A 20,914-nucleotide genomic window follows, 5' to 3' on the forward strand; every position below is an offset into this window, starting at 1 on the left:
AGAGGAACAGTTTGGTGCGTGGGGGAGTCAAGGGTCCCACCTTGGACGTGTCAAGAAGTGTTCATGAGACGTGGACACAGGTGTCACACAAGCAGTGGGTCTATGAGAAGTCCTGCACTGGGATACACGCCTGGAGCTGGTCAGCCAGCTTTTATTAAAGTCGCCTGGGGTGGCTGTCCTCTACCCTGGCAGGAGCTTCGGAAAGACTCTCATGCCCAGGCCCAGCACTGACCCATGGAGGCAGACTGTGGGCTGGGCGGCCAGTCTCCGGCATGTTTTTGAAGCTCCCAGCTGATTCTAATACGCAGCCAGCGCTGATAACCACAGAACTGAACTCAGAAACTGCCATTTAGAAGCCAGAGAAGGAGGCGGTGCCAACGAAAGGCTGCGGAGTGGCCACAGAGAGAGGAGGGCCATGCCAGGAGCCAGCACGGGGAGTGTTTGAAGCTCGTGGGGCAGCAGGCAGCTGGGGCACACTGCCCCTAATTGTTAACCAAGTCTGGTAGGCTTGTGCCAGAGCTTTTCTGAGATCAAACACTTAATTCTTTTCAAGTGTTCTCAGGCAGCTCCATTCGAGATAGACAGGGAGACTGTGGTCAGAAGTTATTTTGTGAGTAAGGTATCAGGATAAGGAGGGTTAGTTATCTTAAGCAGTTTTCTTGGCTCAGTATTTTCATGCACTTTCTTCCCCCTAGGAATAGCTTTTTCTAAGAAAAACAGCTACGCTGGTTGTATGAGTCAGGATTCCCCCCACTCCATCCCCACTCCCTGGGCAGTGCCTGCTCTGAGGACACCAGTGTTGCCTCTCCTGTTTGTTTATATAGCTGGCCAGAACTCTGTGCCTCAGGCTTTATTCAAACAGAGTGATACAATTCTGTGGTTCGTAATATTACATTAAAATTATGTCATCAGTTCTCCTCCAAGTTGATTTATAGATTCAAAATGATCCTAATTAGAACACTAGCAGGAGCTTTTTGTAGAAATTGGCAAGCTGATTCCTTAATTTATATGGAAATGCAAAAAACTAAGAAGAACCGAGAGAATTTGGGGAAATAAAGCTCTATTGGAGGTCTTAGTCTACTGCATCGCAAGAGTAGTCATAAAGCAATAGAAATTACTGCGAATTAATTAACCAGCTCAATGTAGTGTCGGTTCAAGGATTAACAAACAGACCAAGACACCAGGAGAGCAAATCTACAAGCAGCCCCCATATGTGTGTATGAAACTCATGACCTCTGAGTGGGCTAGCACTGCAAAGTCACGAGTGAGTGAGCTGGTTACGTGAATGACAAGGGGCCAGCACGACCCCTACTTCACACCATTTACAGAAATAAATTCCAAGTGAAATGTATCTCTACATATAAAAGGCAAAACAATAGAGATTGTAGAAAATACCATAAGAGAATATCTTCACGACCTTGAGGTGGGAAACTTTCTTAGGACGCAAAATGCATCAACCATAAAGAAAGATATTGATAAATTGGACAACAATAAAATTAAGAATCTGTTTATGAAAAGACACCATTTAAACAAGTAAAAAACAAGCCACAGATGGGTAGAAGATATTTGCAGTAAATATAACTGACTCAAGAAAACCCTGTCCAGACTAAGGAATTCCTGCAAATCAAGAAGAAAAAGACAGTTTTTTAAATGGGCAAAAGACATGAACAGGAGGTTAATGTAGGAAGATATACAATTAGTAACAAATATTTGAATTCTGTCCAACTTTACCAGTCACTGGGCAAATATATGTTGAAAGTACAGTGAGGCATCACATCCGTTTACCAGAACGGCTACATGAAGGCCTAAAATGGTGTGCGTTATCTGAGGTGTGGAGCAACTGGGCTTCCTGCCAGGTGCTGCTCGCAGGGACATGGCACACTCCACGGCACTGGCTGGTATCCATGCTGCCGGTGACCCAGCAATCTCCGTCCTCTGTGTGTCCGTATTCACTAGTGTGGACATACGTTAACCAGAATCTATGTGCCAGGACGGTCACAGCAGCACGCCCCAGAATAGCCCTCCTGGGGAAGCAACCCACATTGCCATCGATGGTGGATGGATAAATAATTGGCCTGCGTTCAAACAACTGAATGCAGCATCCAAGTAAATGAAACAGTTTCACACAACGTGGATGAAACTTAAAACCATAATGTTGAACAAAAGAAGCCACACGAGGAGGAACTGCTCTGTCCAACTGATGCGAAGTTCACAAACTGCTAAAAGGGGCCTCCACGGTGGGGGCCAAGATGGTGGTTACCTCTGGGGGAGGGGCAGGGGCCTGGTGGGAGCCTCGAATGTTCCATCTGGGCGAAGTACCCAAGTGTGTTCATTTTGTGATAATTTAATAAACCGGTGTTCTTATGATCTTGTACTTTGCTGCATGTTTTGACTCTTTGAAGTCAATTTTAAAATCTCACATCATGCCCCAGTGTTTCCCCCCTGACTTTGTGCCCAGATAGTTGTGATTCAAGTGTTGGGTGTTTCTAAACTATCGAGTTACATGTTTTAGGCTTTTCCCTGTTTACTCTCCCACCTGGCATTTTATACTCCCTGGACTTAGATTTCACTAATCTAAACCTCCAGGGGAATCTTATTTCTAAGCTCATGTGAAGTGCTTCCAGCTCCCATGAGGACAACAAGGATTTTGTAAGGCATGAAGCTTAAGACACTCGATAAACTGAGTTTATTACGAACCTGCGTTTTGGAAAATATGTTCAAGGTAAACCATTTTCTCATTAGGACTTTCTCCAGATGAAAATCAGTGTTTGAAATGTTAAAGTGAAATGAAGGAATTATATTGGTGATATTTATTCTCATTTTTTAGTTAAACGCTCTGAAGGACCTTCATCCATTACCCAAGATAATGTTGGAATATAGGCAGGTAAGCTCATTGTTTTCGTAAGTTGGGGATGAAGGGGGAGCATATGGCACCTGAGCTGTTAATGGAAATCCATAATCACTGCAGCAGCCCTGACCTGGTTCCAAAGGACCACAGTCGGTTCACACTGACCTTGTGTTAGCCCTGCTTGTTTCTACCCGACGTGATTTTGCTCACGTCTGCATCAGCCCTGCTCCGCGTCATCAGCGGAAGAGGACTAATGAAAATTCTGAAGGAAGTGCCTGGTGTGACTTCAGTGTGACGTAGGCGTCCTCCATACCAAGTTCAGAAGCCCCTCTTAAGAGCCCCCTCCCTTTCCCCTGGTGAAATTGCTCCGCCGCTGTGCTTTACCACCTTGTGTTAACAGCTGCTGATGGACTGGCACGTCCGCTTTCCCCTCCTTAGCTACTTACATTCTCTCTGTCGTGTGCATTTTCTCCTGTTGCACATACCATCGGCCTCTTATTTCCTGAACCTGAGTCCTGCTGCCTTTGCTGGGCTGGGCAGCTGTTAGAGAGCATAATGATAGCCACTGACCTTGTTCCTTGAAGTAACAGAAGGATTGAAAGAGGACTAAAGGGGGCCCCACAGGTGACACTGGGGGACGAGTATCCAGAGCACTCCACTGCTCTTTGCAACTTTTCTGTAAAAGGATTATTCCAGAATAAAAAATTCATTTAAAAAGGGGTAGGGTGACACTTTTCTCTGTGGGTCATTGTTATTTAATTCTGGGTACCACATGAGGCGCCTTCAGGGCCTCCTGGAGTCATCTGAGGTGACATCAGTGGTACATGCCCAGCTCTCTATGAAGCATGGCTTTGATGCTTGTTCCTATTTAAATAACTTATAACAAAGAAAATGACTACTTTTGTCTTTGTGATTTAGGTTCACAAGATCAAGTCGACCTTTGTAGACGGACTACTCGCTTGCATGAAAAAGGTAACGGAAGCTAAAAAGTGTTTGGAGTACGGTTCACCCATGAGTTCAGATAGATGCAGGAGTCCTTTACATTTTAGTTAATGATGAAATAATCTAATATTCTTGAAACTACGAACCAGGATTTTGCTCTTACTCAGGCCTCTTTATAGAAGGCGCCCTTTTACCTCAGGACCTGGCGTCTGAGGCAGCTCTGACCTCGTGCTCACACATCATCACTGTGTCTTTTTGCTGCAGTCTCTTGAGGGAGAGCTTGTTCACTTCCTACGGGAGGAGCCTGCAGTCAGGCCCTGTGACTTGTCTGAGGCCCCACAGCCCCTGTCTTGGAGGCACAGCCCGCCTCGAGTCCATGCTGAGCCCCCATCCGACCCCTGTCCCCACACACAGGATTTTAAAGTGGCACAAAGACCCACACATCCCATGCAGTGTGGTGGCTTTAGGGGAGATCTGCGCCCCCCTCCCCATCACACGTCTGTTCTAACACCCACGGACGTCGGGAGTTTTGGGCCTGTGGGTGAAGAGAACTAGGGTCTGGCAGGTCCTGACTTCATACCACCACCAGAGCTTCAGCTGCTTCTCTTGAACGGATGCAGGGCTGCATTTCCTCCACCTGGAATCAGACTGGAACGGTGACCGGAAGACTTTCAGCCCAGCGTCCGGTATGTGAATGCTCCTCCTTAAACACCCGTTTCCGGCCTCGGGGTGGAAGTTCTGCCTAGATGTGTGTTTGCCTGTGTGCTTCCCGGTTCTAAGAGGGGACCCCATGCCGACAGAGTCTGGCCTTTCCTGTTCATTCATTCAGCTAATATTTAGTTAGCCCCTACTATGTTTTGGGAACATAGTGGGGGAACAAGACACATGGCTGAACTGTCACGAACTGTCGAGTTAGTCAGGGGTTCTCCCCATCCAGAGAGTCTTGTACTCTTGTGCTAAGGGCAAAAGGGCACACCCGGTTCCCGTGCCCTTCTTCATTTTCAGATTTGTGCTGGACAGGTGACTTCTGGCTCTCAGAAATGTACTGAAATATCTGATGCTCTGGTGACCACCTCCATCTTGTTATTGTTCAAGACCACCGCTGATGAAAAAAGCTATCAATGCCCTTGCACTTGGGATGCAGCTTTAATAGCACTTAAAGCAATTGACTTTTATTATTAGTTTCAGGTGTACAAAACAACCTGATTAGACATTTACACCCCTCACAAAATGATACCATACCCCCCAAGTCTAGTCTACTCCCACTCTGATACCATACATAGCTGTTACAGTACCATTGACCGTATTCCCTATGCTGTGCTTTACATCCTATGACCATATACACTCATATTATAGTTGACATTCAGTATTATTTTATATTAGTTTCAGGTGTACAGGGCAGTGGTTAGGCATTTACACAATCTATAAAGTGATCCCCCCAATAAGTCCAGTACCCATCTGACACCCTACGTAGTCTTTACAACATTATTGATTATATTCCCCATACTGTATTTTACATCCCCATGACTATTTTGTGACTAACAATTTGTGCTTTCTAATCCCTTCACCTTCCTCACCCATCCCCCGGCCCTCTTCCCATCAGACAACCATCAGTTTGTTCTCTGTATATATGAGTCTATTTCTGTTTTGTTTGCTCATTTATTCTGCTCTTTAGATTCCACATAAAGTGAGATCATGTAGTTTTTGTCTTTCTCAATCTAACTTATTTCACTTAGCATAATATCCTCTAGGTTCATCCATGTTGTAAATGGTAAGATTTCATTCTTTTTTATGGCAGAGTAATATCCCATTGTATAAATGTACCACAATTTCATTATTCCATTGTTTATTGATGGGCATTTTGGTTGTTTTCATATCTTGACTATTGTAAATAGCACTGAAGTAAATATAGAGGTGCATGTATTTTTTCAAATTAGTGTTTTGGATTTCTTTGGATAAATACCCAGGAGTAGAATTGCTGGGTCATAAGGTAGTTCTATTTCTAATTTTCTGAGGAATTTCCATACTGTTTTCCATAGTGGCTGCAGCAATTTACAAATCCCACCAACAGAGCACGAGGGTTCCCTTTTCTCCACGCCCTCACCAATGCTTATTGTTGTTGATTTATTATTGATGACCATTCTGCCCAGAGTGAGATAGTAACTCACTGTGGCTTTTATTTGCATTTCTCTGATGATTAGTGATGTTGAGCATCTTTCCATATGTCTATTGGCCATCTGTGTGTGTCTTCGTTGGAGAAATGTCTATTCAGATCCTCTGCCTATTTGTTAATTGGACTGTTTGCTTTTTTGGTGTTGTGTTGTATGAGTTATAAATTTTGGATGTTAACCCTTTATCAGATGTATCATTAGCAAATATCTGCTCTAATTCAGTAGGATGTCTTTTTGTTTTGTTGATGGTTTCCTTTTCTGTGAAAAAACTTTTAGTTTGAGGTAGTCCCATTTGTTTATTTTTTCTTTGGTTTCCCTTGCCTGAGGGGATATATCAGTAAAAATATTACTAAGGATAACATCTGAGAGTTTATTTCCTATATTTTCTTCTAGGAGTTTTATGGTTTTGGATCTTAGATTTAAGTCTTTAATCCATTTTGAATTTATTCTTGTATATGGTGTAAGAAGGTAGTCTAGTTTCATTTTTTTGCATGTGTCTGTCCGCCTTTCCCAGCACCATTTATTGAATAGACTGTCTTTACCCCTATGTAAATTCTTGCTTCCTTTGTCATAGATTAAATGACCATATTAGTGTGGCTTTATTTCTGGGCTCTCTATTCTGTTCCATTAATCCATGTGTCTGTTTTTATGTCAATATCATGCTGTTTTGATTGCTATAGATTGTAGTATGATTTGATATCAGGTAGTATGATACCTCCCACTTTGTTCTTATTTCTCAGGATTGCTTTGGTTATTCGGGGTTTTTTGTGGTTCCATATAAATTTTAGGATTATTTGTTCTAGTTCTGTGAAAAATGCCATTGGTATTTTGAAAGGGATTACATTGAATCTAAATATTGTTAAAGCAATTAACTTTTTAAATAACTTTGTATTTTTGAATTAAAGATGACTCATTACTAATTTCTCATTACTGGAGTTCCTTAAGAATGGAAAAGAAATGTAAAAAGAAAAAAAAAACACCTAATAAAAGTCATCTGTTATTCCACCATGCAGAATTAACTGTGGTTAAAATTTTGGTGTCTATCTTTCCAGACTTTTTGCTAAGCACTTGTATGTATAAAATACTAGTTTTCTACAAAAATTAAATTTTTATTTTATGCTCTTTAATTTTAAGATGTCTTGATACTATACATCAATATTGATCTGAATCTAATTTAGATAGAAATATTTTAATTATTTAAGTATATGAATTAAATATATGAATTATTTAAATGTGCACTATATAACATGTACATGTGAAAGTGTGTTCATGGTAAAGAAATTCAGGTAATATGGAAGTTTATAGAATGAAAAACCTGTCCTCTTTCCCTTCCCTTTGTAATCTGTCTTTTCCCCTCTCTGTTCGTGGTCCTGACTGCATCCTGCCGCTTCACCTGGGCCTTCACGTGTACTGTGTACCTGCGGTACACGGGCAGAAGGGGTGACTGCACCCGGGAGAGAGGCGCGGGGACTGGGCAGACCTGCGCTGGCTGCGCCAGAGCTGTGGCTTTTCCGTGTAGGATGCCCTTCGCAGGCCTCTTGACTCAGCAGCTGTCTGTTGGGCCTCGAATCCGTGCTGGGAGGGTCTTATTTGGGATATCCTGCTTCAGGAGCTCTTCTGCGGTCTTTATCCAGGGCCTAGTACTAGTACTGGTACGAACACTTCGCAGCCCTCGGGTTCATTTCTCCACCTCCTGCGCTCACAGAACCCTTTCTCTTGGTTGAAGCTGCTTCTCACCTGGGAATTCTATGGGAAAACTCACTTCTGATGGAGGTCCTTGCTTTTCCCCGCAGGGGTCCTAAGGTCCTATTTTCTTTTCTGTTTCCAGATTAATCTCTTGTTCTGCTTTCTTCTCTTCCAGAAATTTCTAATATCTCTGGTGTGTGGGTAGCACTCTCCCAGGTTTTCAGTGATGCTCTAGTTTTACTTCTTTATTTTTTGGTTATTTCAGATGGAAATAATCTTTGTGGAATCTTTGTGGAAAAATCTTTGTGGAAAGAGGAGATGCAAACATAATGGGTGCATTGGACACCCCCATTAACAGACAGTCTGCATCATCGTTTTAACAGCTGCTTTGTGCTGTACCTGATGTTGCCAGTTTTCATTGTTTCACACGGAGATGCTGTGTTTGGGGTACTTTTTCCTGATGATGTATTTCCATAGCAGAAATTCCTAGAGATGGGGTTTCTGAGTCAAAGTATCTGTGTAGTTTTAAAGCTTTACATCACTAAATTTTCCTCCAAAAACAGTATTTTACATTCCCAACCAAACAATGCCTGAAATGCTTGGTCCCCTCCATCCTTGCCAATTAAAGGAGTCTCCCTTTGGTTACTATTCCCTGGCTTGATTTTTAAATTTCTATTCCTTTAAAAATTGAGTTTGATTATATAAGACAGTTATTCTTCTGTGAATTGTCTGTTCAAGTCATTTGCCCATGTCTCTAGAGGATTTCATTTTTTCCTATAGGTAGAGAAAAGCTCCCATATAATAAAGATTAACCCTTTGTAAAATGTAGAATTATTTTTCTCCACTTTTCTTTTGCCCTTTAGTTTTTTAAATATAAATTCTGTTTGCCACACTTAAAATGGCTTTTTTATTATAAAAATAATATATGATAATTCTAAAGAATTCAAATAGATGAAAATACAAAAAAACAAAGTAAAAGTCACCTCAAACTCCACAGCCCTGCGATAACCATCGTTAACATTTTGGTGACCATCCTCTATTTTATCTCCTTATACACACGCAAGCATACATGTTTATGTGAGTGAGATGACATCACGTGCTGTTTTTATTGTAGACACTCCCTCACGGCACCAGGTATCAGCCCCTACCCTCAATCCCAGTGCCCATGGCAGCCTATGGTAGCATGCATGTTTCCTCCAGACTTATACTAAAATCTTCTACAGACCAATATGTATCTATACATATATGCATAGACATGGAATGACTTTGTCGTTAGTTATTTTCCAGAATTAGAATCTTATTTTTTGGCTTCTTGCTTTTTTTCTGTCAGCAGCCACTCGTGGGAGCTGTGCAGGTCACCTGACAGAGTCCCGTTCCACTGTTGTCTGTGTCCCCTGCCAGCCCTCCAGTCATGACTCCTCCGGCTGGCACAGGCTTCAGCCCAGGCCTTGCCCTCTCCCAGCAGCTCTGCACTGAGCCTCACCTGTGCGTCCTGTATGTCTGTTGGTGCTTGTGTTTTGTGGAGAGATGCTCGGGTATGGAATTACTAGGTCAAAGCATTTTACATTTTTGCTTTGAATAGCTGTGCTTAGAGATGGGCTGTCAGCTCTTGGCACTGCCCTGTCAAGGGGCCCGTCCTGGTACCTGTGGTGACTTCCCTCTGCTGAAGTCCCTTATTGTTTCTGCCTTAGTGCCCTCTTAGGTTGTCCTTCCTCGGCTCCAAGATTAGTAGTTAGAGTCACCTCTGTTTTCTCATAGAACTTCTGTGCCTTCATCTTTTTCACATGTAAAACTTGAATCCAGCTGTCCGTAGATACTACGTAGGTTACATGATGGTGCCATAAGATGGCTAGAGCTTGAATTACATTTTGTTGTTTAAAGCACACAAAATGCATCTGATTACTATTTTTAAAAACCAGATTATAACATTTCCAGAAAGCCAGTTTCCCACACACATGTGCCAAGAGAAAGTTATTGTTACCAGTTGACTGCTGAATCTCTTACCACCCACTTTTGTGTTCTGCTTTGTGGTTATTTCTAATAATAGAAAAATGTAAAATGTTTTTGTCTTGGGTTGGCTTGCATCTTTCCCATATTTTGACATTTTAATGAAGGCATAACGGGTTATGGTTTATTTAATAACTGAGGGGGAATAGTTGATTCAATTGATTAAACTCCAGTCTCAGTAATAGATGTGATAAGTACATTGGAGTATTTTTATAAGTGTTTTACAGTCTTTATCAAATAATGCCAGTATCTGTATCATCTTGTCTTTGGTGTCTTTTGATTGTCTTTCGCCATGTGATTTGTGATTTTCTGCTTCTTCATGTGTCCAGTAATCTTGGGCTGTATCGTAGACATTTTGAATATTGGGTTATGATAGTCTGGGTCTTGTTTAGGAATCCCATTAAAATGTTTGTATTTTTGTTTCAGTAGGCATTCAGCCTGGTTAGTTCGGGCTGCAAGTTGTGACCTGCCTCTGTGAGCGGTGGTTCCAATGTGCAGTTTTCAAAGCCTTTTGAGGCTCATGCAGATATTCCCAAATGATGGCCACCCAGTGGGCAGTCTGGGAATGGAGCCGTGGTCTCTGTTCAGTTCTCAAAGCTCGTGTGCCATTTAGGGCGCTATCTACACGTGTGCAGCTTCAAGCTGCACCCAGTGGATTACAAACAGCTCTGCGACACCGTCTCTCCAAGCCCCTCCTTCTCTGTCGTATCCATAGTTAATTTCTGGTTCTTTGCCACTCTGTTTTTTTGCTCTTCTAGCCAGAAATCTGAGGCTTCAGTATTCCTAGTCTGCTGCACACTTCATGCCACTGGCCCTTTATCTGGGACCACGTGGCAAGAGGACCAAGGTAAAGAAATGACTGAACTGCTTCTTCAGTCTGCCTGCTGCTATTCATTTATAAGGACTTCAAATTGCTGCCCTATGTATTCTGTCCCATTTTTACAGCAGCATTCAGTAGACCATGCTCACAGTATCTTACCAGGATTAGGAAACTCTACTTAAAGTTTTAACAGCTTTACTGAGGTGTAATTGACATACATATTACAAGCAATTTAATAAGTTTTGATATATGTATATGACCATGAAACCATCACCACACTCAACATAGTGAACTATCCATCACCCCAAAAGTATCCTTGTGCCCCTTTGTAATCTCTCTCTCCCCCACCCCAATCTTCACCATGTCCTCAGGCAACCACTGACTTGCTTTTTTGTCACTACAGATTAGTTTGCATTTTCTGGAAATTTATATTATATAAGTGGAATTTTACAGTATGGAGTCTTTTGGGTCTGGTTTCTTTTACTCAGCATTATTTTGAGATTCAGCCATGTTGTTCTGTATTTCAGTAGTTCGTTCCTTTTTATTGCTGAATAGTACTCTGTTGAATCTACGTAACACAATTTGTTTATCAACTCGCCTGTTGATCGACATTTAGGTCATTTCCAGTTTGGGGATCGTGTCCAGTGGGGGTCATTATTATGCACAGTCCTCTGTGGACATATAGTTTCGGTTCTCTGGGTAAATACCAGAGTAGGACAGCCGGGTCAATGGTAGGTGTATGTTTCACTTCTTGAGAAACCGCCAAACTGTTTCCCAAAGCGGCTGCAACATTTGCCATCCCCATCGGCAGTGTGTGAGTTCCACTCCCTCCACATCCCCACCAGCACTGGTGGCCAGTCTTTAATTTTAGCCATTCTCATAGATAGGGTTTTTATTGCCTAATGTTGAGCATCTTGCCATGTGCTTGCCTGCCCTCCATTTTTCTTGTGCAGTGAAGCATCTAGTCAAATCTGAACTTTTTTAGGGATTGTTCGTCTTCTGGATTTGGACAGTTCTCTATATTTTCTAGGTACAAGTCCTTTCTCAGATAGATACTTTGCCAATATTTTCTTCCAGTCTGTGGTATGTCTTTTCATTCTTTTGACACCATCTTTTGAAGAAGTTTTAAATTTTGACAAATTCTGATTCATCAGTGTGTTCTTACATGTATATGGACCGTGCTTTTGGTGTTACGTCTCAGAAATCTTTGCTTAAACTAAGATCACAAAGATTTTATCCTGTTTTCTTCTAGGAGTTTTATAGTTTCTGGCTTTACATTTAGAGTTATGATCCATTTTGAATTGATTTTTGTATATGGTGTGAAGCAAATGTCTAAATTCATCTTATTGTAAGTGGATATCCAGTTGTCTGAATACCATTTTTTTTGTGTGTGTTTTTTTTTTAAAGATTTTATTGGGGAATATTGAGGAACAATGTGTTTCTCCAGGGCCCATCAGCTCCAAGTTGTTGTCCTTCAATCTAGTTGTGGAGGGTGCAGCTCAGCTCCAAGTTCAGTCGCCGTTTTCAATCTTTAGTTGCAGGGGGCGCAGCCCACCATCCCATGCGGGAATTGAACCCGCAACCTTGTTGTTCAGAGCTCACGTTCTAAAAAACTGAGCCATCCGGCCGCCCTACTGGCAGCTCGTTGTCTTCAGTCTAGTTGTGGAGGGCGCAGCTCACTGGCCCATGTGGGAATCGAACCGGCAACCCAGCTGTTCAGAGTTCCCACTCTAACCAGCTGAGCCATTCGGCCAACCCCCCACCCCAGTACCATTTGTTGAAAAGAACATCCTTTCTCCACATTTAATTGCCTCAGCACCTTTGTCAAAAAAGGAATGCACCATAAGTGCAAGGGTTTACTTCTGTCCTCTCAGTCTGTCCAGTTGATCTAAATGTCTGTAATATCATGTCTTGATTATTGTAGGTTTCTGGTAAGTTTTTAAATTGGGGTGTGTAACTCCTCCAGCATTGTTCTTTTTTTTTTTCAAATGAAGGGATGTGTTAGTCAATCTGTGATGCATTTAGATAAGTGTTTAAATATACAAATAACAAGGATGATTATAAAAATGAGTTGTACAAGCATGATGCTTTGAAAAGAGTGTATTTTCAGGGAGTGGATGTGATAGCTCTTCTGTGATGCATTCACAGAGGTGATTGTAAACGCTTGTAGTAGTGATGTTTGTGTGGTGCTTCCATGCTACAAAAAGTGTGTTTTTATTGAGATATAATTAACATATAACATATATTAGTTTCAGGTGTACAACATAATAATTTGATATATGCATATATTGCAAAATGATCACTGGAGTAAGTCTAGTTAACATCCATCATCACACATAGTTACAATTTGTTTTGTTCGTTTATGATAAGATCTTTTAAGGTCTACTCTTAACAACTTTCAAATATACAAACAATATTATTAACTGTAGCCACCATTCCTTTCATTACATCTCTAGGACTTATTTATTTTACTTTGACCAGGAGTGTTTAACGCCTCTAACACTGTTCTTTTTAAAAAATTAACTTGGTTATTCTGGGTCCTTGGTGTTTCCATGTGAATTTTATAATCAGCTTGTCAGTGTCTTCAAAAAAGTCTGTTGAGTTTTGCGTTGGGATTACATTGAATCTAGAACCTGATTTAGGGAGATTGACATCTCAACAATATTTAGTCTTCCATCTCTTAAAAAGGGTATAGCTCTTCATTTATTTGGGCCTCATTTAATTTTTCTGAGCAAGCTTTTGTAGTTTTCAGAGTAGAGGTCTTTTTGAATACTTTGTCAGATTTATCTTAAATATTTCATATTTTTGATACTATTGTAAATTGTGTTGTTTCAATTCCCAGCTGTTCATTGCTACTATATAGATATACAATTGATTTTTGTATTTTGATTTTGCATCCTGCAACCTTAGTTCTAGTAATTCTTTTTGCAGATTCCATCTGGTTTTCTATATAGATGACCATGTTATATGTGAATAAAGTTTATTTCTTCCTTTCCAACACGGATTCCTTTTATTTCTTTTTCTTGCTGGGTTGTACTGACCAGAGCTCTCTGTACAATGTTGAATAGAAGTGGTGAGAGCAAACATGTCATCTTGTTCCAGGTCTTAGGAAAAGCACTCAATTTCATTGGTAAAATGCTGTTAGTAGTAGATTTTATGTAAGTACCTTTAACCAGGTTGAGGGAGTTCCCTTAAATAGCAGTTTACTGAGGTTTTTTTATCTGGATATTGGATTTTGTCAAATTCTGTGTTGTATCTATTGAGATGATCATATGGTTTTTCTTTTTAAATTGGTTAGTCTGGTGGATTACACTGATAGATTTTTTCAAATGTTAAACCAACTCTGCATTCTTAGAATAAAGCCCATTTGGTCTTGATGTAGTATCCTCTATATATACCAGAGGTGCCAAAAAATGTACACATTTTAAGAGATGTTATCTATGTATTACTTTTCAAAGCTGAATTATGGTAGCAATGGTATAGTATGACGTTCACTCAAAAGAATGGTGTTAATCAAATGAATGGTAGCGTTATTCATTGTACTACAATTTTAATACAGTTTTTTCCTTTCTTAAAATGTGTATACATTTTTTTGGCACCCTCTGTATATACATAGTTGGATTAAATTTGCTAAAACTTTGTTTAGAATCTTTGCATCTATTTTAATGATGGATATTGGTTAGTAGTTTTCTTTTATTGTAATGTCTTTGTTTGGTCTTGGTATCAGGATAGTACTAAACTCAAACAAGGAATTGAAAGTATTCCCCCTTCTTCAAGTTTCTGGAAGAATTTGTATAGAATTATTTTTATTTCCTCCTTGATTAATAGAATTCACTAGTAAAGCCATCTGAGCTTGGAGGTTTCTTTGTGGGAAGGTAGTTAACTACAAATTAAACTTTTTTAATAGACATAGGGCTATTCAGGTTATCTGTTTCTTCTTGAGTGAAGCTTGATACTTTGTCTTTCAAAAAATTTGTACATTTCATCTAAATTATTAATTTATTGGCATAAAGTTCATAGCATTCCCTTATTCTTTCTAATACTGTGGTGATGTCACCTCTCTCATTCCTAACATGGGTAATTTGTGTCTTCTCACTTTTTTCCCCACGATCTGGTTTTGGTTTCATTGATTTTATCTATTATTTTGTTCTTTATTTCATTGATTTATGCTTTGATGTTTATTATTCTCTTTCTTCTGCTTACTTTGGGTTTAATTTGCTCTCCCTTTTCTAGTTTCTTAAGGTAGAAACTGAGTTTATTGATTTGAAACATTTTTTCCTTCCTGATATAGGCATTTACTGCTATAAATTTGCCCCTGCTTTCTGGAACTCAGTAAATTCTGATATGTTGTATTTTCATTTTCATTCAGTTCAAAAAACTTTCTAGTAACACTTTCTATGTCTTCTTTGACCCATGGGTTATTTAGAAGTTTATTTAGTTTCCAAATATCTTTCTAGTACTGATTTCTGATTTTATTTCACTGTGGTCAAAGGATATACTTTGCATGATTTGAATCCTTGTAAATTTATTCAGACTTGCTTTATGGCCCATAAAATGGTCTATTTTGGTAACTGTTCCATGTGCACTTGAAAGAATGTGCTGTTATTGTAGGGTGGAATGTTCTATAAATACCAGTTAATCAATTTGTTTGATACTGTTGATAGCGATTTGGTTGGTAGGGTTTGTTGTGTCCTCCTGAGGAATTTACCCTTTTATTTCTAGGAAACAACCTTTTTAAATCCCTGGTAATATTATTTGCTCTGAAATCTATTTTGTCTAATATAAAATATTAGTTTAAAATAATAAAATACATTTAAAATTTTATAAATAATAAAACTAATCAAAATATTATCTAATATTAATGTTAAAATAACCATTGTGTTTTCTTTTGACTAGTGTTAGCATGGCATTTTTCATTCTTTTACTCTTAAACTATTTGTCTCTTCATCTATAAAGTACATTTACTGTAGGAAGCATATAATTGGTCTTGGTTTTTCTCTATTTTGACAGTATCTGCCTTTTAATTGGGCTATTTAGTCCATTTACACTTAATGTTATTATTCATAGGATAAGATTGAAGTCAATTATCTTGCTATTTGTTTTCTAATTGTTATCCCAATTGTTCTTTGGTCGCCTTTTCTTCTGTTTCTCCCTTTTTTTGGAATCATTGAGTTTTTAATGATTCTCTTTTACCTTTCTTATATAGTAGCTATAACTCTATGTTTCATTATTTTAGTGGTTAGAGTTTACAGTATACACCTTTAATTTATTGCAGCCTATCTTCAAGCAATGTTATATCATTCCACATATGGTATAAGAACCTTACAACAGTATAATTCCATTTCTCTTCTCCTGGCCTTTATGCTATTATTAATATATATTTTAAGTTATAAATTCCACAATATATTTTTGATTAAATAGACCATGCTCTTTTAAATAGGTTTAAATACTAAAAGTCCTGAATATTTACCCATGCAGTTACCATTTCCTTGTGTATATCCAGATTTCTACTTAGCATCATTTTCCTTCTGCCTAAAGGACACCCTTTAACATTTCTTGTAGAGTGGGTCTGTTGTATGTCTGAAAATTATTTCACCTTTGTTCTTGAAAGTTATTTTTGTGAGGCATAAAATTCTCGGTTGAAAGTTTTTTCTTTCAGCACTTTGAAGATGTTACTTTACTCCCTTCTCATTGTTTCTGACAAGAAATCTACTGTCATCATTATCTCTGTTTCTCTACATGTAATGTGTCTTTTATTCTGGCTGTTATTAGATTTTTCTTATAATCACCGGTTTTGAGAAATTTGATTATGATGTGCCTTGGTGTAATTCTTTTCATGTTTTTTTAGATCTGTGGGTTTATAATTTTTTTGTCAAATTTGGAAAATTATTGGCAATTTTTATTCACGTATTTGTTATGTTCCTCCTTCTCTCTCCTCTCCCTTGGGAACTGCACTTATAATTGCATATGTTAGGTCAATTGAATTTATCCCGTAGCTCACTGAAACTCATTTTTCTTCTTTTCCTTGGACTTTTTTTTTGTTTGTTTCAATTTGAATAGTTTCTATTACAGTGTCCTGTAGTTCACTAATCTTTTCTCTTGTCATGTCAAATCTGATATTAATCCCACTGAGTATATTTTTCATATTAAACATTATAGCTTTTTATTTCTAGAAATTCAGTTTGGATCTTTTTTTATGCCATCCATGCCTCTACTTAATTTTTTCATTATTTTGGATGCAGTTTATACTGTTTTTTGTTTTAATGTCCTTGTCTGTAATTTCAACATCTCTGTCCATTATAGGTTAGTTTCAATAGATGGTTATCCTCATTACGAGTCTATTTTCCTTATTTTTTGTACCTGGTAATCTTTGTTTGGATTCTAAACATTGTAGATTTTAAATTGTTTTGGGTGTGGACCTTTTTGCATTCCTGTAAATATTCCTGAGCTTTGTTCTGGGATGAGTTAAGTTATTTGGGAAACAGTTCATTGCTTTCTGGTCTTGCTTTTATCATGTGTGAGGCAGGTCTGTAGAAGTGCTTCATATAAGGCTAGCTAATCATTCCCCACTCCTGAGGAAAGACCTTCATGAGTATTCTACCTGTGGTCCCATGAATTACGAGTTTTCCAGGAATGACTGGTGGGAACAGGAACTATTCCTGGCGCTATATGAGTGTCCTGCACTATTTTCTAATCGCTTTGGATGGGTTTCCCCTGCCTTTGGTGGTTTCCTCACGTGCATGCTCTGCTCAGTTCTCTGCTGGACTTAAGAAAGGGGTAATTGTATGGGTTATCTGTCTTTTCCTCAATATTTGGATGGGAGTACTTGCTTTTCAACTGTATACATCCCAAGGGGAAGTAGAGGCTCTCATCTGATAGTTTTTACTCCAACTGAAACCCTGCATTCTTTATGTTCTGTTAGTATTGAACAGTTCATGAATTAATATTTGATTTATCAGAACTGTGTTCTAGTGACCTCCTAGATATTCCCTGCACTGTCCCTATCATGGTGCTTATTACAGTGTATTTTAGCCTCTCTTTGCCTCAGTGGACTGTCAATTCCATGAGAACAGGGACCCTTTCTGCCTGCTTCACAGGCATATCCCCAGGCCTGGCTCTGTACCTGGAACATAGTAGGTGCTGAGTATTTATTGAATGAAGAACTAGATGTGTGATGCGCTCTTGAGTCGTCTTCCAGTGTCTCAAAGTCATCTGATTTGGGATCATCATCAAGATGACCGCATGGTGACAGTGTGGGCCACGCCTCTTTCCCAAGCCGGACTGTCACGTTTTTCACCCTAGTCGTGATGTCTTCTCCTTTTCCCTGATTTAGATACTGTAGGGTTCTTGCCTGTCACCCCTTGTTTTATATGTCCCTGTTAGGATGCTCGTGCTTTTACAGAGGCCTGAGGACCCCGTTCTCATTGCACTTGCCAGAGGCCACATTCTTACCCTTTCCTCATCATCTAATACTTGCTTATCAGGTGTGGCTTTAGATGTTCCTTCTAATGTTTCTACAATGACAAGGCCAGTTTTTGTCAATGTCCTCATTTCACTGCAATGCCACTCGTGATACTGGCTCAGAATTCATCAACATTTTGTAATTCAAGGTATCCGAACTTTCACGTTGTATTTTCATGAATTCTTTAGTATCCTAAGTCTTTCTACTTCTAGGTTGGTGTTTTTAAAAACACTTTTTAATGTCACAATTTTTAAATGTATTGATTGGAAATGTTAAAATCCAGGCATTCTTTAGCTGAATTTTTGCTTTGTGAGTGTCTTTTCCCCTTTAGTTTTCTTTATTGTTCTAACTATATGTGCAATATTTTGTTAGCATGCTTGTACTATAATAGCTCTTTGGTATGTAACTGAGTTGGAGCCAAACTAAGATTTTGTCATATGATGGTTAATGGTTTGATATAATCTGTGATTCATTGACCCTTCATGCTTTCCCTTCCCTTCAAGCCATTGTTCTGCTTACATCTGTTTAGATACCTTTTCTGTCCCCTGAGGTCCCCGAAAACATCTTCCTCCAGTTAGGAAAACATCTTCCTAACTAGGCCTCTTTGCCTAGTTAGTTCTCCAAAATCAACTCAGGGGACATGTCCATCAGGAAGTCTTATTTGACGCCCCCACCCATCCTCCCACTCCCAGAGCTCAGTGAGAGGACCCTTTTCTGTGAATAAGATACGGACAGACCCAACGTAATGAGCGTCCGCGTGTCCATCATCTGCCTAAAAGCTTAAACATCACTGCATACATTTAGAGCCCGATTCATCCTTTCCCAAGTGTGTCCTCAAATCGCTTCCCCTTTCTCTCCCAACTTTATAGTGTATCATCCCTTTTTCATCTATTTCCTTAAATAACAGGTGAGATTTTTATACTAATTTTAAACATTATATAAATGGTATCATATGTACTTATCCTTACGCAGCTTTCTGTTTTCATGCGACATTGTGTTTTTGAGATTTATCCACATTGACAGGAGTGGCTCATTTATCTTGGCTCCTGTGTATTTCCTTGTATAAATATACTAGATATTTTCCAGTTTTCCACTATTGGAAACAGTGCTGCAAGAAGAAAACAGTAGTGCTGCGATGAATATTCTTGAGCATGTGAGAAGCTGTGTAGCATTGCCCAGTTTTCCTGAGGCTCCACGTGTGTCCGCGGGTGCGGGGCAGCTCACACTCACCTGTAGCACATGGCGCTCACAGCTCCACAAATGCCCCCGCTCTCCGTATTTCCCGACTTACGTCCTGGCAGTCTGGTGAGCTGAATTCGTGTCTTATTGCAGTTTAATTTGCATTTCTTTAATTACTAATGAGGGTAAGTGTATTTTCATTTTTATTGGTGTCCTGCGGGGCAGCTGCGGGGTGTCTGGTCCCGCTCCCCACATAAGAACGCAGGACACAGTGAGGCCAAAAAGGAACACCCACGGAGCCATAGGTAGGGGAGTCACACCACTATATTCTCTCTGGCGGCCGGGGGAGACACACGCAGTAGTAGCCACAGGGTCCGCAGTCCGCCATTCACTTCTCTGCCTGCCAACCAACCAACCAATCAACGCAGCCGCACAGTTACATCAGTAGCCAATTGGCTAACCGGTTACAGCTGATGGCCAACCAATCACAGTTGATGGTCATTCACTACCCGAGCCAGCACCTCCCCACTTGAGGCCGAGAGCTGGAAACTGCTCTCTGGGGCTCTGTCCCCACAATTGGTCACTTGGGTTTCTTCAGTGACAGGCCTATTTATCTCCTTTGCCCATTTTCAATTTAGTGGTTTGTCTTTTTCTTCTTAATTTGTAAAGTTTCTTTATATATTAGGATACTAGCCTTTTGTTCACTTATATAAATATCTTCTCCCAGTCTGTGTTTGATTTTGGGAGTTTTTTTTTTCATGTTTTATTTTATGTCTCTGAGTTACAAATGTTTTCTATTTTAATATCATCAAATTTGTAGTCTTTATGCTTTTTTTTTTGTCTCATTCAAGGAATCTTTCCTTACATGGAGATCATAAAGATATTCTAGTTCTCTTTTAATAGTTTTAGAGTTTTCCTTTTTACATTGGGTCTGTAATCCCCTGGAATTTGCTCTTTATATAGGTGAGATTTGATGATTTTTCCATTTGGATGGCTGGTTGTTGTAACTTGTTATTATACATGATAACTTACAATATTTTGTAATTCCTCCGTCATGTATGGATTTTGATAAATGCCAGGGCCTGTTTAGGTTCTGAGCCCTCCATTTGTTTGTCCTTCTCACACGATCTTAATTTGTGAGATTCATTGTAGTGTGCGTTCCCAGAGTATCTGCTCCTTAACCTGCCATATCCTGTTCTAGCCATATAACCGGTTCCCTTGCTCTCGTGATTGCCTTCCTTTTCCTTAGGCTCTTTGAGTTGTTTCAATATTTCCTCCAGACGACAGGTAGTCACTAAATGTTCTTGAAGGAATGAATAAAATTAGGGACTCAATTCTTAGTTGTCGAGTATTAAATATAGTTAATATATTACGGAGGGGAAATACTAGGGAATAATATACAGCATAAGTTCTTACAACTTGTATTCATTTGGTAAAGGAATTGCCTCCAGTGTTTTATATATTATGTAAATATTAATTATTTGGAGGCTGTGTGTGAGGTTTGATCTGGCAGCCTAAGTTATACTTGCCGGCCTATCTTCTGTCCCTCCCCCCCCATTTCTTAGCCGCTCTTCCTCAGCATCCCAGCAGGTCTTGATGGACCTCCTTAGTTCCTTGATGGATACTTAGTTCCTTAGTATCGTGGGGATACCTCCTTAGTTCCTCTCCAGTGGGGGTGAACTTGTAGCTTCTAGGCAAGTAGGAGAAAGCGTCTTCTACAGCCGCCCTCAGCGAGCATCAGTGAGCATCTGTCTGCAATAGCCACAGGCCGTCGTCCTTGAACTAGTCGTTGTGGCCGG

The 20,914-nt window shown here is 39.7% G+C and overlaps 1 protein-coding gene across 1 annotated transcript in view; it reads left to right on the forward strand.

The window, feature by feature from the left end:
- Positions 1–20,914, forward strand: part of POLN (DNA polymerase nu) — a 126,925-nt gene that overhangs the window by 55,200 nt on the left and 50,811 nt on the right. The window contains exons 14-16 of the mRNA XM_033105641.1: positions 2,828–2,884; positions 3,767–3,820; positions 4,411–4,476. Coding sequence (XP_032961532.1) covers positions 2,828–2,884; positions 3,767–3,820; positions 4,411–4,476 — 177 coding nt within the window. The remainder of the gene's footprint in view (positions 1–2,827; positions 2,885–3,766; positions 3,821–4,410; positions 4,477–20,914) is intronic.

Source organism: Rhinolophus ferrumequinum, chromosome 5 (genome assembly GCF_004115265.2).
Source record: "Rhinolophus ferrumequinum isolate MPI-CBG mRhiFer1 chromosome 5, mRhiFer1_v1.p, whole genome shotgun sequence".
Lineage (NCBI taxonomy): Eukaryota > Metazoa > Chordata > Mammalia > Chiroptera > Rhinolophidae > Rhinolophus > Rhinolophus ferrumequinum.